At 44.4% G+C, this 15024-nt stretch overlaps 1 protein-coding gene across 2 annotated transcripts; it reads right to left on the reverse strand.

Moving 5' to 3' along the window:
- Positions 1-583: 583 nt before the first annotated feature.
- On the reverse strand, positions 584-14308 carry nup155 (nucleoporin 155). 2 transcript variants are annotated; one of them, XM_079290011.1, is made up of 34 exons: positions 14175-14308; positions 13768-13934; positions 13272-13409; positions 13038-13134; positions 12779-12849; positions 12607-12699; positions 11878-12141; positions 11715-11788; positions 11532-11623; positions 11354-11451; positions 8317-8484; positions 8105-8205; positions 7806-7976; positions 7580-7690; positions 7322-7416; positions 7146-7231; positions 6795-6936; positions 6584-6650; positions 6396-6511; positions 6132-6235; positions 5813-5946; positions 5450-5641; positions 5056-5194; positions 4835-4970; positions 4594-4747; positions 4397-4501; positions 3750-3904; positions 3526-3655; positions 3320-3433; positions 3104-3224; positions 2907-3017; positions 2423-2559; positions 2202-2308; positions 584-1498 (listed from the first exon to the last, which is right to left on the reverse strand). In XM_079290011.1, the coding sequence occupies exons 2-34, from the start codon at positions 13907-13909 to the stop codon at positions 1360-1362; spliced, it is 4104 nt and encodes a 1367-aa protein (XP_079146137.1). In that variant the 5' UTR covers positions 13910-13934; positions 14175-14308; the 3' UTR covers positions 584-1359. The 2 variants fall into 2 exon arrangements, with proteins under 2 accessions (XP_079146137.1, XP_079146136.1); XM_079290010.1 differs by having other exon boundaries at positions 5813-6024.
- Between the last annotated feature and the right edge of the window lie 716 nt (positions 14309-15024).

Genomic DNA, 15024 nt, shown 5'->3' on the forward strand with positions numbered 1-15024 from the left:
TCTTTTTTTTGTCACTTGTTCAGTCTTTTTACCTCACAACAATGGAACACCTTGTACCTTTATTTTGAAAAGCTATGTAATATAATCATATTTCTGAATAACATAAATTGTCACAGAAGGTAAAAATATAATATTGCTGCTCACACTAAAGATTTTAAACATTTAAAGTGAGCTACAACAGAGTGACGCGGTGGGACTGTATTGTGTTATTAGTCTTATCTGCTAAACGTTATGTATGGTATAAATGCACTGACTCACTGTCATTAAGAGACAAATCAATCCAGCATAAAGTAAAAAATATTTTATTTTTCATAAGGCTATAAATTTTGCATAATTGTGCACTAGAGTGCACGGCAAATTGGAGGAAAAAAACCCATCAGCAATTACTGCAGCAATTCCTGTTGGTGATGACAGTTAGAAACCCTATGTGTGTTTCAATTAATTATGTAAACACAAACGGTGAAGACATTAAGTCCCTCTGCAGTGTAACACCAGAACTCAAGGCAAGTTAATACACAAGTTTGTTGGTTTACAGGCAACTCGTTTCTGTATAAAGTTTTCAAAAACATCCTCATACACAAGATCAATAACAAGTTTTATTTCTTCATTAAAATGTTTTATGATTTTTTGCAGCATAGCACTGTGAACTGCACCGTGTTAGAAATGTGTTCTGCATTCAAAACAATCACAAAATCGCTGTTAAACGCATCGGCCGAGAAGACAAAAAATGCTCACTCTAAATAATAAACATGAAAAGAAAAATGTTTCGGTGTGTGCATGACCTTTGGCAGAAGAGACAACATTGTGGCCAAATTATGTACATAATTACAACATCCAAACCCCAACTGTCTGTTTGGAAGCTAACGCGGAACAGTCAAAATGATTCAAAAGGCTTTAGTCGGATATATTTAGCAAGCGGATCCAAACGAAAATATCCAAAATCAATCGTCCATGAGTGCATTTTCAATATATGAAAACTCACCTTTAAAATTCAGTGATTTCATGTTTTTATCAACACAAGGAACTGAAAATATTTTGTCATTTTTAGATGTCCATCTTTCAGACAAAGCCATTTGCACACAATGCAAATAACCAACGTTGTATTTCAGCATGTTTAGATTCATAACAAAATGTATTAAATAAGTTATAAAACTTGTCTCTTCTGTCTTACATTACCGTCGTCTGCTCGCTGCAACACATCAGACTGAAGAGAGAAAGAGGCAAACTCCACTGTGGAACACAAGCGTCGTGTTGTCGTGTAATCACACTTTTAAATCAGCAGCTTGATTCAGGCCAACAAGTGGCCAGGTCCAGACGTCAGCTGTTGCTCGTCCTGTGAATAAACGTCATGAGGAGAGTTCAGTGGAGCTTCTCCAGCTTCGCCTGCAGCGACTTGAAGTTGCCGATGGTTTGTTGAAGGGCCGCGTTTGGGCTCAGGGACTGCAGCTCCACGAGGTATCCACAGATGTCGTCCAGACACACGTTGGTGAACCGGCGTCTGAGACGGGAGGGAAAACTCGCGGTTAGACCAAGTCCACTGTGGGTTTGTTGCAGATGTTGACAGGTTCAGTAACACAACATGCACCTTGCTGAAGCTAATATGAGGAAGTCCGGAGTCTGAGTTAGTCAAACCACACAGTGAAGTTCTATTATTTCCCTCTTTGTATTTCCCCAGACAGTGTTGAACTGAAAGACACTTTGGGAGGAATCCACTATCCATCTGTTACTGTTACATTGCTAGTATTGACAGGAGGAATTACAGCGACTAATTAACATTTAAATGACCAATGCGAGCATCGTTTTAAGAAAGACTTGAAGTAAAATGTGAACCTTTCCTTCACATAAAACCCTCCGAAAAGTAGTTCTGACGCAAACAATAAGCATCAATCTTAGACAGTGGGCATTTGGAGTTCACAGTAAGGTTTTATATCCGCTCGTCTGCTGCTGGTAGCACACACACAGACATGATGTGTTGCCTAGCAACTGCAAAAAAAAAAAAAAACGCCTGTGTGTGATCAAGATGAGACGTTTTTTCCCCAATGGTAATCATTGTGCTGCTCTCACCGGAGATACTGCTATCCAAAATGTTCTGCGTTCATCAAACAAACCGTTTGTGAAGCAGGCCTCATGCTAACGTCCCTGTAAAAACCACAGCGCCCACTACAGGCCAGAAGTGGAGCAGCTCCTCAGACTGTGCTCACCTGTCATAGGTTGGTACTCTGCTGGGATCGTCCACGTATCCGGACAGAAGCACGTGGATGCACTCCACCAGGTGGAGCGGCTTCTTCAGCCGCTGCCAACAGGGGTCCTACAGGCAAGAGGGGATGAGGCAGATCGGTGGATTAAGCAAAGAGGCAATTCAATCCTCAATCCAAGGGCAAAAAAGTGATGCATTGAAATATGATGAATCTGAAGCATGTACCCGAGTTTTGAAGAGTTGGTCATAAACCTCCAGAAGACGTGGCAGCTGCACTCCGATCTCCTGCATAGTGGAGGTGACGAAGCCCACGTCCCAGTGGAGTCGACACACCTCCTGCTCCAGAAACTTTACGAGGAACTCTGCAACCAAAAAGGACGTATCGGCACTTGTTAGCATTGCATACTCAGCACTTTGTACATCACTGGGGGGGACATAATTGATTCTGTGCATGCATGCATTTGAAATGAATCATTGTCTCCACAGAGAAGAACAGGTTTGAACAGGCTGCTTGTAATGGGAGGATAATTAAGCAATCACCGAGAGCACCAGCGTGACCCTGCAGGCCTGTACCGCCGAGGCATGACAACATAAATGATGCAACGGGGAAGTCAAATTATGTTACTGGTAACAAATTAGTAAACTGCAAGGTGGAAAGTTCTGATGAGAGGAAAACTGAGCATGATTACAGGAAAGTACGAACGCTCACCCAGAGGGAAATATCTCGGTGTTCCGGCGTAACTCTTTCCCAGTGACACCAGCTTCAAACTGAGAGACCTCATCCTGTCTGCCGGACTCATAGCGACGCTGTCTCCCAGCTCTAGACCAGACAAAACAATCATTAAAACGTCATACATGGCACAGGAAGTGTATTGTTAAAAAAAAGGTTTGGTGGTGACCACTCGCCTTTTTCCATGATCTCTTGCCACAGTGAGTGCACCAGGATTGGGTCGGAGTGTCCCGCACAGTGAATGATGGCCAGCTTGCACTCGGACAACTTGAAATGGTCGGCGAACTCCCCGTAGAGCTGCAGCAGAGAACATATGCTCAGCATTTAGAAACGTTAATGAGAGATTCTTTACAATCCCCGACTCCCTATTGTTCTGTTCTGCTGCGCGTTACCTTTGTGATGTCCATGAGCTCTGAATCCAACTGAGCGATAACATTTTTCACGGAGGGATGATGGGAGTACTGTCTGATCAGGGTGTCCTGGATCTGTACTTGGATACGCACCAGCTGAAGAAAAGGAACCAAACACAGAAACCGAGTGGTTACAACGCCGTATCCCTCGTGGATTACTCAAACCGTGATCACAAACACAGACGTACCTCCATCTTTTCTTCCAGCTCGTGAAGGAACTCTCCATCGGAGGCCTGAGCCGAGATGCACGAGGAACTCTTCGCAGACAGGATGGCTCTCGCGATGTACTCCAAACGCAGCTTCAATGAGATCTCAGTGCTGCAGAAACAAGAGAGCATTTAAATAAGAATTGGAAAGAGTCCATGGAGTGCATATGCTGTATGTGTGGTGACCGGGGTCTCCGTGTCCAAACCTGTGCATGTCAGCGAGACGGGCCAGTACATGAGCCGCCTTGCCAAAGTTGCGGTTCTTCTCGTAGTAGCGCCACAACAGGTCCATGTTGTGCACCTTGCTCTGGTCCTGCTTGATCATGTGCATCAGGTGTTCCTCCAGGTACAGAGAATTCACCTGGACACCAAATAAAAAGGACTGCTATCAAGACATATGGCGTGTAATTACACAAACACCTGTGAAGTGTCTCAAATCATCAGGACAACAACTCCTCCTCGTGGGGCAATAACATCTGGATGATGTGCTCATTTAAAAAGGTCTGGGTGAAAGAAAAGCCTGGATACACAACATGCACTGCATTAAAAATCACAGCTGGTGAAGTGATCCCGACTAGCGCTGGCTAACAGCGTCATGCTAACTGCCATCATTGGAGTCACCGACGACCCACTGTTGTTTAATACCATTTATTAAATGTTGTGACTTTCGCTCTTTTCGGTTCAGTGTCATCAACCTGGAGACCGGTGTGATCTTCAAATCTCTCTCCAAAATTTTGAATTTGGCCTTAAGTACCCATTTCATACAATAACCATCCGTGTGACATATTGTTCCTTTACGATGCAATTTCACGTAAAAAAGAAAAAAAAGAACAGACATGGACAGATACTGTACCTCCAGTAACTTGTCAGTGAGGTCGGCCTGAATCAGCCAGTTGTACAGAGCGATGTGAAACAGCTCGTCCTGAGACCTCTGAGCCAGACCCAGAATCTGCTCAAACTACAACGGAACAACATATTTTCATGAATAATCCAGATCATCTGCACTGCTCTGGCAAAACAATAAGCATCGACTGTCAGCTTCTCACTCACATGAGCTGTAGCTTCTTCGTTGCTGAGCATGTTGGGGTCAGAGGTCATGACGGGAGGCCCGGGCTGCTTCGGGACGCTGGGGGACTGCGGGGCGGCTTTGCTCTGGTTCACCAGCTCCTGCATGGTGTCCGTGATGCACTTATAACACGAAAGCCTGGAGCAGACAGAGGAGGGGGTGAGAAACGTTGTGACAATCGTCTGAAATGGCCAATCAATGACGCCACTTCTGCCTTTGCGTTACCTTTCATGGAAGGCCTGCTGGCCCACTCCGTCCTCCTCGGGCTCTCCGTTCTTGTAGAAGTGGGGCCCCAGTCTCTGTGGATCCTTCTTGTCTGCTGCTGTGAGGCACAGCTCCAGGACTCCCTCGTAGAAACGCACTGAGACAACGCAATAGCATTCGTGTCAAAAAATAAGTAGTATTATAGAACACAAGTACACAAAGTACGTCTTGTGTGTCCCCACCTTGTCTGTACTGAGAGCAGACCAGCGGCAGGTCCGTGTGTTGGCTGATCTGCTGGTAGAGCCGCAGAGACTCCCTCAGAGTTCGCTCTTTGTCCGCTTTGCTCTGAATCTGCTTAGAGCTCTGCAGCAGCTCATTAGCCTGAGTGCGAGACAAAAGCAACAAATTCAGTATCACGACACATGGATCAATGTCGGGTAAATCGATACCCTTTAATGACTTTGATGCCGCTAAAATTATCCTGAAGATCGCAAAAGAAATTTGAAAAGCACCGAGACATCAATAAAACGATAATCGCAGAACCCCGAAGCTGTGCTAAAAGGCCGACACATTCATCGATATCTCGTGCCTTTTTAAGATCTTAAGATAATTCAGAAAAACACCATATGTTTGTACCTTGGAGCAAACGCTGTCATCGCTGCTGTACAGCAGGGGACAGATGTCGCGCAGGTGATTGCTGATGGCTTCCACGGAGGTGTTATCTTTGATGTAGACGTTAATGAGGGCTGTGACGAGCGCTCCAGACAGCTCCTTTCCCCGGATCACTACATCCTTAAAGCTCACTCCCTTCATCTGCTCTTGAAACTCCTAAAAACACAGAAGAAAAGTGAGCAATGAGCTAAATAGGGTTTAAAAAAGGGTTTATGGCTGAAAACAAAAAGGTATTGCAGTTTAGGAAGACATGTGGAGGAGTACTGCAGCGGGGATGTATGAGCACCTGCAGGTGTCTACAGCAGAGGTGTTTATGCACACGTGTACCTTTGGCAGCTCACACATAATGACGCTGAACTGATGATCACAGAGGAGCTTCAGGAGGGCCAGAGTCTGATAGGAGCGATGCACTAGCTGCTGGATGCCCTGCAGGGACACCTTCTCATAGACCTGAGCCTTGGCTGTTAACAGAGACGGAAACACAAAGGGGACAAGAGCTACAGGAGGTTGAAGGAATGAAGACGTCACTTTCTCCTCTTCTGTTGGTACAAAGTTCCACATTTACTTGATTAGTAATACCGTTGATATTTGGGGTATCAATTCTCACGACAATGGTTTAATATATAAACCTGCACTCATAACTCACTGTGATATTTCCTCTGGAGCTCCTGCTGGACCTGCTGAGAGCTGGTGCCGTCAGGACGCATAAATCCCAGCAGCCTTTGCTGCAGGTTGGCAGGGGAGCTGAAACTAACAGGGAGCAGAACAGATGTTATTCAGGGGGGGGGGGGGGGGGGTTTGCAGCCACCTGTTCCAGGAACTAACTTCTAAATGGCACTTAATGGCTCTTACAGCGAGAAAAATGTTAGAGAACTAACAGAATCTGTGAAGGCATCAAAGGAGCTCTCACCTCGCAGCGCCAAGAGCAGACGGACTGAACTGAGAGTTTTTATCAAGAAACTCCCGCAAACCGCAGAGCTCCATGAGCACCGACTCCAGCTCAAAAGAACCAATGCTGCTTTCCAACTGTGGAGACGACAGACCGTGTCAACGAATCATTCTAAAAACGTACATAATCACTATCGAACGGATACTTACAATGCTGGCGGTCTGATTTCCTTTGCTTATAGTTTTCTCAACAGCAAGACTGCCATCCCAAATGTTTCTGTTAGTGTGTGGTCAGCAGAGAGCAGGGGAGGAAGACATGTTGATCAGAATTAACACCACCGTCACACGTCAGCATCCACACCGCCGACTAAAGAGACACATATATAAGACAACGTGACGGCTGATGAAACGATTTACTCACCCAAGAATGCGAGCAAAGTAGACACAGATGCCGTTGTGTTTCCCTGAGAAAATAACCTCTGGGCCAGCTGACATGGGCGTGATGGGGGCGGAGCCAGAGTGCATTGGTGCAAAAGGTGTGGCAAAAGCTGGGGGCATGATGCCTGGGGAAGAGTAAAACGTTTACTACGGCTATCAAGTTCTGACTGAGAATATTTGTTCTTAAAAAAAAAACAGAGGTTCTAACTCTTCAAATATCTATTTTTTCATGATTCAAATGAAAAGGCTTTGCACAATGTCACAAGACTTTAGGCTGATATATTCGGTCTTTATCTATACGTTTTCCACAGGTTAATGTTTACTATTGATTCACCTGGTACTGGAGAGCTCATCACAGGTCCAACAGTACTGGGAGAAGTCATGGCAGCCGGGAATCTCATCTGTGCTTCTCCTCCGTATCTGATCACAACAACAAAAATGAGCTGCGTTTAGTTCGTGTGCAGTATGAGCGAGTGTAAATCTGAGCGAGTGTGAACAACATAATCTGACCTGAAGAAGGCTCTGGTGGCCCACTGTGAAACCTCTCTGTCACAAGCCGCGCTGGAACAAGCCAGGATCAGTGCTGTGGCACAAGCCTGCTCCTCCTGTATGGAACAGATCAACAACTCAAATACACACGATATATATATATATATATATATATATATATATATATATATATATATATATATATATATATATATATATATATATATATATATATATATATATTTTAAACATCACACATTTAATAGTTTAGCTTCGTACCCTGTGCAGCTTGAAGAAACGTTCCATCTCTTCATTTTCTCCTCCGGCACAGCTCACCAGGAGGTGACGGAGCTGGTCCACCGGCCGCAGCTTTTGGAAGATATGACTCCCCTACAGGACAGCAAGGAGGCTACTCTTAGTATACGTGATTGAGACATTGTTTTGGTCCCAATATGACAACATCAAGCATGTGGGCAGCATGGCGAGTCATGACGGCAGGTTTCACCTTTGCAGAGAGAAGGACAAACTTCTGCGGAGCGATATTGTGCTGTTGGACCACCACAGGGGAATCCGTGATGGGGATCTGTTCCTTGTTCAGAGGAGTAAATATCTTGGATGGTCTCTCCTCACTAATGGCACAAAGAGCCCAAGAGTGTCCATCTACATTAGACATCATCTGCAATAGAGGACAGGAGAAAGAGAGGCATGGTTTTTTTAAGCAGTGCACAAAAGCACTTGTATATGTACCGTAATCAGCAATACAGAGAAGCAACAAATGGTAGTAAGAGTTTCTTATGTGCCAACCTGAGTCTCCATCAAGGGTTTCTTGAAGGGGAAGGAATCATGATTGATGCACCACAGAATGTCACTGTCCTCTGTCTCAGAAGCAGCCATTAACAGAATGCCTGAACATTTAAACAAAGAAAAGACAAAGTGGTCAACAAAAACAAGGTTGAGTTTTGACTCCCATTGGGTCTTTCTGATAAACCGATGGAAAGCAGACACAAAAGGTTCACCTTTGCTGTGTAGTGCCTTATGGACCTTTGCAGGTTTCTGCAGGGTAGAGGATGCAGAAAAGCCCGGTGGCAGACGGACATGGACCAATGCTAGCAGGCTAGGTCGAACTGCCACATGCCTCTGGTGTAGAAGGGCAAACGGTGTGGTGCTGAAGTAGAGACGCACACCTACAGAAACAGAAAATATATGCAGGCACACATGAAGGATAAACATTTCATATTACTGCACATGTTTCCTACTGTTTTTACTAGTGGTCTCACCCCTCACGGTTCGGATCACCCCTCACGGTTCGGATCACTTGTGAAACGCGGATCAATCGAGTATTTTTTTTTTTTTTTTTACAGTGTAATCATCATAGTGTGTAAAGTTCTACTGTTGCTGTTCCTTTTCAAGTAACAAGTCCCCGAATATCAATGCAGAGTGTCAGTGAACAGATATAAAGCAGTAGTGTGTTCACGTGAACGGAGCAGCTTAGAAGCATTTAACGGTGACGTCATGGCGAGCGGAGGAACGTCAGAAGCCGCGGCGTCATTTAAGTCGCAAGTTTGGGAACATTTTGTCTTCCCTGTAACGTATAATGACGGATGAGGGTGGTGGACGAAACCGTTACGGTATGTAGGCGTTATTTAAAGAGAAAGACACACGACAACGTCAAAACATCGGGCATGTCAGCGACGGGGGACACTCCGGTGTAGAAAACAAAGGATTTCTAAATCTGGTTAAAATGCTTGAGCCACACTACGACGTCCACTCACGCACCCACTTCAGTGTGAAGCTGTTCCAGGCCTCTATGAGAAGGAAAAGACTGTAGAGACTGCTTTCACCACGGCGGAGTGATTCTTAGTCCGGTGCTGTAGACACGCCCCCTCTGAGAGAGTCACACAGACACACACCTGGGGCAGGTGCTGTAGACACGCCCCCTCTGTGAGAGTCTCTCACACACACACCTGGGGCAGGTGCTGACAGAAGTATCAGAGTGAAGCTGGACAGGCCCAATAATAATATCACCACAGAAAGGTCGACCCTCTCCCCAGACAATGGAGATATTCTCATCTTTTTGAAAATAATGTCACAGTAATGGTAAACATTATTGTGTATTTGAATGACCTGACAGGAAGTAAACACAGGCCCAAGTTGTTGCTGAGCAGTTCAGTGTAAACAGTGGAAGCTCACTGGCTCTTTCTTTCTTTCAATATTGATGAAAGGACGAGGATATCAACATACCTCATGTTGCACTTAAACTTAACAGAATTTTTGAATGTATTATTTTTATTTATTTATTTAATTTTGTTTCAAATTGGACATCTTCAATATTTTTGTTTTCATGTAAGACTATAGCCCAAAGTTCTTTGCTTTAAGTGTTCTTGAAGTTCTTTAATTAATAAATGGAAAGCAAAGTTATATTTGTCTCCTCCCCTTTTCTTTGTTGATCCGAAAAATGATCCGAACCGTGACTCCTGAACCGTGATCCTAGGGCTGGGCGATAAATCGATTTAATCGATTAATTCGAATGTGTGCTTTAAGGCGATGTGTTTTATTGAAAATTGAGAAAATCGCCCCCACCCCTCCCCCCCGTTGGGCTCCCGTAGTAGAGTGCGCGCGCATTGTTTACAAACGAAAACAATGGCGGCCAGCAGTGAAGCTCTCGTTCATAAGAGAGGGAAGAATGTGTCTTCGGTAGTCTGGAAATGGTTCGGGTTTGTGTCATCTGACACAGAACAAACAGCACCACGATGTAAGGTCTGTCTAAAAGCTATTGCTACAAAATCAAGCAGCACAACAAATTTAATGCAGCACCTCAAACAGAGGCATGCCGCCGAGTGGGAGAAGTGTTGTTGCCCTGAGGAGGGAGCAGGACCGCGGGAGCACAAGCGCCGCCGCCGCCGCCGCCGCCACCTCACAACAACAACCCAGCATTTTGGAGACATTCACCAACTGTACTCCGCATGAGAAGAAGAGTGCCCGGTGGAAAGCCATCACGGATGCAGTCGCGATGTATATCGCAAAAGATATGGTGCCCATATACACCGTGGAAAAGCCGGGGTTTATTCACCTTCTCAAAGCTTTGGACCCCAGGTACGTGCTACCAAGCCGTAAACATTTTTCTGACGTTGCCTTGCCTCGGCTGTACAATAGTACACGCCAAAGGATTTCTGCGGAGCTGGAGGGGATGTCATTCTACTCCGCAACAACTGACCTGTGGTCCAGCAGGTTGACCCAGACACCGATCCACTTGACTGGTAGAAGCGTCACCAACTTAACTTTCCAAGGCTAAGTACTTTAGCAAAGAAATACCTCTCTGTGCCAGCTACAAGTGCCCCCTCTGAGAGGCTTTTCAGTGTGTGGGAGGGCATTGTTACATGCCACCGTGCATGCCTGAAGCCAGAGGTAGTAGACAGGCTTGTCTTCCTGGCAAAAATATTTAGAAAAAACATGCACTACTGTTTAATACTGTTGGTTATGTTGTGAATGCACTTGATTTTGTTTACATGCACTTATTTACTGTGCAAAATATGTTATGTTGATGTTAGATCAGATGTTGCACTTTTGAAAATGTGAATGTTAAAGGGTCACATACATTTTATTTCATGCTGTGTTTGTATCAGTGTATTCAGTTAGAAAAGCTTACTGTAAAAAGTTACATTTGCACAGTTGTTTACAATGGAAGGCTACTATTTAATGCCATTTAATGTTATGTTTAATTTAATTTTATATTTAAATGATTCAGGGAAACAAAAGAGTGACCAAATACTTTTTGTATACTACAGGCACCTTTCTACAATGTTCAGGTTTTGTTTGCACTTTATTTTTATCAACCTACTTGGGAAAATCATCACAAAATAAAATAAAAAATAGTTTTCAACAGCTTCTGTCATCTGCAAAAAAATTTGGGGGAAAAAATCGATTTAAATCGTGAATCGGATTTTTTTTAGGCCATATCGCCCAGCCCTACGTGATCCGAACTGAACCGTGAGGTTTGTGATCCGTGACACCCCTAGTTTTTACTCATCTAAACTAGTGTTCGGGAATGTTTACCTGCATGAGTGACAGCGAGCAGGTGACAATCTGAGGACTCGGATCTGTCGATCACAGAGATCTGGACGACAGGTTTGAAGACGGAACGATCAATATTCCTGCAGAGGAAGGAGAGGTTCAGAGATCTCATGAATGATGTGAAAGAAACACGGCTGAGGGTCAACAAACCGTGACATACCTGGCTATGTTTCCAGCAGCCCCAACGATGGTGTTCTGCGACATGGTCGCCACACGACTCATACCTTGACCATCAGCCCCCAGGTCATACACCTAAATAAACAGACACATTGTGAGTCGTTTCAGCCCACCGACAATCACCACACACACGAAATATTGACTTGACATTCACTAAACGTCATACCTGCAGGACACCTTTCTCAGAGCGTGTGAATAGAGTGTTGCGGGAGTTGTCAATAGCAATCTGCACAATGGGGTCTGCGGAGCACAAGGACCACAAACTTTAAAAGTTAAGTTGAATTAAACTAAAGTCATCGTTCCACATAGAACCGCGTCCCTCTCCTCACCGTCCTCAGAGAAGGAGAACTGGAGCACAGAGGGGACGAGGAAGGACAGAGAGCTTTTGGAGTGGTTGATTTTCCGGCAGCGCTGGCTCAGCCATCCGGCCTCGGCCTGGTAAGCGATCTCGTAGAGGCAGCCGTCCTTTCCCGCCATGAAGATGCGTCCCAGGTCTGTGGAGGTGATGGACAGGATGTAGGTGTTGTCTGTGGGGATCGAGAAGAGGGGGTCTGGCAGTAGCTGCATCCCACCAGACATGCTGTCATTCAACCCTACAACAAAAGAAAGAGACACACACAAAGATTACAGATGAACCACCGTAGGTTCATGAAGATATGAATGTCTTTGTACTGCTTCTTAACTGTGTGTACAATATGATGGTGTTATGGTACAGCAGCTGTCCTTATCTGGCACATTTGCCTCGCTTATTAATATCTGGCACTTGCTTGTACATATGTGAGTGTAAGTGGCAACAAATTTAACTGCAAGCTGCCGTGTTATGCATATTCTTTTGCAGCTTTTAAGCAGTTAGATTGTACTGTAGCGTGATCTTATTATCTTGTTACAGGATTCCCCAGAGGAGTTAGGATAAGTGGTTAAACTCTTATGGCCAAAATTTCAATTAATTTGAAAAACAGAAGAGCGTCATTAGAATATTCCTCAGTGGCATCTACACAATCACATGCTACAGGGAATGACTCAAATGCAGCATCACTGGGATAAGAGGAAGGACTCACCAGCCTGGCTGTTGGGGAAGCTCAGCCCAAGGATCACGACATCCACAGAAGTGGCCAACACTAAGAGGTAGTGAATGTGTGGCTGTAAGATCCCTGAGAAGAAAAACACAAAAACATTACTCAGATAAATAAAAATGTTTAACCAATGCCGCGTTTAAATGTTTAAACATACCTTGTTTCGGTTTTACGAGGCCCACTGCCAGAATGGTTTCAATGAGGCCATCAAAATAGGCCACATCTCCTCTGCAAAGAACATCAGAGAAACAAAAAGGAAATAATTGTCTTCACTCTGGATTTATCTTCAGCGGAAGATCACAATTAACAGGGAATACTAACAATACATTAAAGTTCACCTTGTGGGCACTTCAGTTGGTTTCATGTAACGCACATCGTTAACGTCACTCAGTGCCATATAAAGTAACGGTACTCACCCATCTTCATAATTCCACATGAAGATGTCATTGTCAATAGTAAGCCATGCTCGACAGATCTCTGGAAAAACTCCCATCATGCAGTTACATTGCATATCTGGAAAATGGTTAAGTTGAAACTCAAAACAAAGCAATCACTCGTGGACATTTTTAGCTCTGTGTGAGATGGAAACCTCTGGGTCCAAATAAAAGTAGTCAATTTAATTAGTTTTTCCTGAATAAGTGAAAGGATACGGCTGAACTGCTCCACCAGCTCAGGAGGCAGAGGAACTCGGCGGACGGCACTGAGCTCTGGGACATTTGGCACACTGAGTAGACCTGGTCCCTGGAGGGGGTAGTCCATGTCCGACACTCCAGAGAAGGACGGCATATCTATCAACAACAGAGTTAAAGTCTGACCATGCCCTGCACTAGCCACAGACCAAATGTTGTATCCCGATCATAATAGTTATCTTGTATATAGACATATCCCATCATAGAGCAAACAGTGTTCATCAAAATACTTAGATGTAGCTTGCAAACTGTACTTTCCCTCAAACCTGTCTCGTGTTGTTCTTTTACATCTGTGAGTAAACAACCGTTGACAGCATCAACAGGGACTAAATTACCTTCCCACCGCCTACTCTATCCCATCGTTTGTACTCTTGAGCACGGCATCCCTAGTGTACAGAGAAACCCTCGCGTTTGGTAGCTACTGTTAAGTCCGTCTCTCTTCTGCCACATGACTCACTGTGCGAGGGGACGCTGAGCAGCTCCGAGAGGTCCGGGAAGCAGCGGTCATCCTGCAGGTGTCTGTCGATGAGCCGGGAGGAGTTTTCCAGCGCTTCTGCGAGTGCAGCTGCGGGGCTGCTGGGTCCAGCGATGGGAGGCATGGCTGCGCTACCACCGTGAACGTACCTTCAGGTGATACCGTTTAAATCCAGAGTTAGACAACAGCGTTAGCCAAGTAAGGCGATATATCACAAGTGAACAAAGGAGATGTACGGCTGTCCAGTGCCAGCTAATGTTAGCAAGCTGGTGGAAGAACGCCGGTTAGTTAGCCTGACTGCTAGCTTTGAAGCCTCATTATTTAGCATGTGAGCTAAATGCTAGCTAAGTGTTAAATAAAGTGTTTTTAAAGTCAACTCGTTGCTTTACCCGACTGGAAGGATTCCGCGTGATAGTGAGTTATATGACACTGAGGTTTTGTTCACCAGTTGAGCAGCTGAATTTAAACAAATACATCCAACTAGCAGCCCGCCAACCTCATGCACAGCGGCAGGGGTGAAAGGTTTCTTTCCGGTGAATCGTTCTTCTTCGTCGTCTCCTTAATTTCGGCAGACTGGGCCGAGTGAAAAGTGGTGCTGCCATCTACCGGTCAATGTCATTGTATCTGAAATATTATACTCACCACACTAAATATGTAATAATATACTTGTAAAAGGATATTAGAAAATGAAACAACGACGATGAAACTCAACACACTGCCTTAGTATGCAGTGAAGAGGTATTATATTACATTTTATAAAAATACTTTTTATAAATACTTTTATTTTTCACTTTTTTCTTACTTAACAACACAAGGCCAGTTGGTTTTATCATTTGAGCACCGAAAGAAGAAAAGTGCAATTCCCTTAACGTTTATGTATTGACTTTTTATATTTCGTCACATTTAGAAATATTACTGTGCATGTGCATGTTTTCAGATCCCGGGTTATCTTTTTGATACTTTAAAAAAACGTTCTGTATTTGTGTACATGAAAAAGCATGTGACATACGATCGGCATATTCTTGTTAAAATGAATCCTGTTCTGCTTGATTTCACACAGGAACGGTTTAGTATAGGACACGCATTGCTTGCAACTAGTGTGTATTTTAAATCAAAACATTTTCTACCAAAATGCAGAATTAAAGTGAACATAGAAGTTGTGCACACTTCATCAACCAGTAGTAAAGGACAAGACTCAAGAGATTTCATTAAGTTACGTGCCAGCTGCTGCACATCCCC

This window comes from Melanostigma gelatinosum (assembly GCF_949748355.1).
Source record: "Melanostigma gelatinosum genome assembly, chromosome: 18".
NCBI lineage: Eukaryota > Metazoa > Chordata > Actinopteri > Perciformes > Zoarcidae > Melanostigma > Melanostigma gelatinosum.

Bases quoted from the DNA above. Each gene is read 5' to 3' on its own strand.
- nup155 (XM_079290010.1), bottom strand. From the start codon at position 13,909: ATGCCTCCCATCGCTGGACCCAGCAGCCCCGCAGCTGCACTCGCAGAA. The intron at 12,142-12,606 runs GTGAGTCCTTCC...CTTTTGTTGTAG, and splicing joins CTTCCCCAACAGCCAGGCTG to GGTTGAATGACAGCATGTCT. The intron at 3,434-3,525 runs GTACGTCTGTGT...CCTTTTCTTCAG, and splicing joins AGCTGGAAGAAAAGATGGAG to CTGGTGCGTATCCAAGTACA.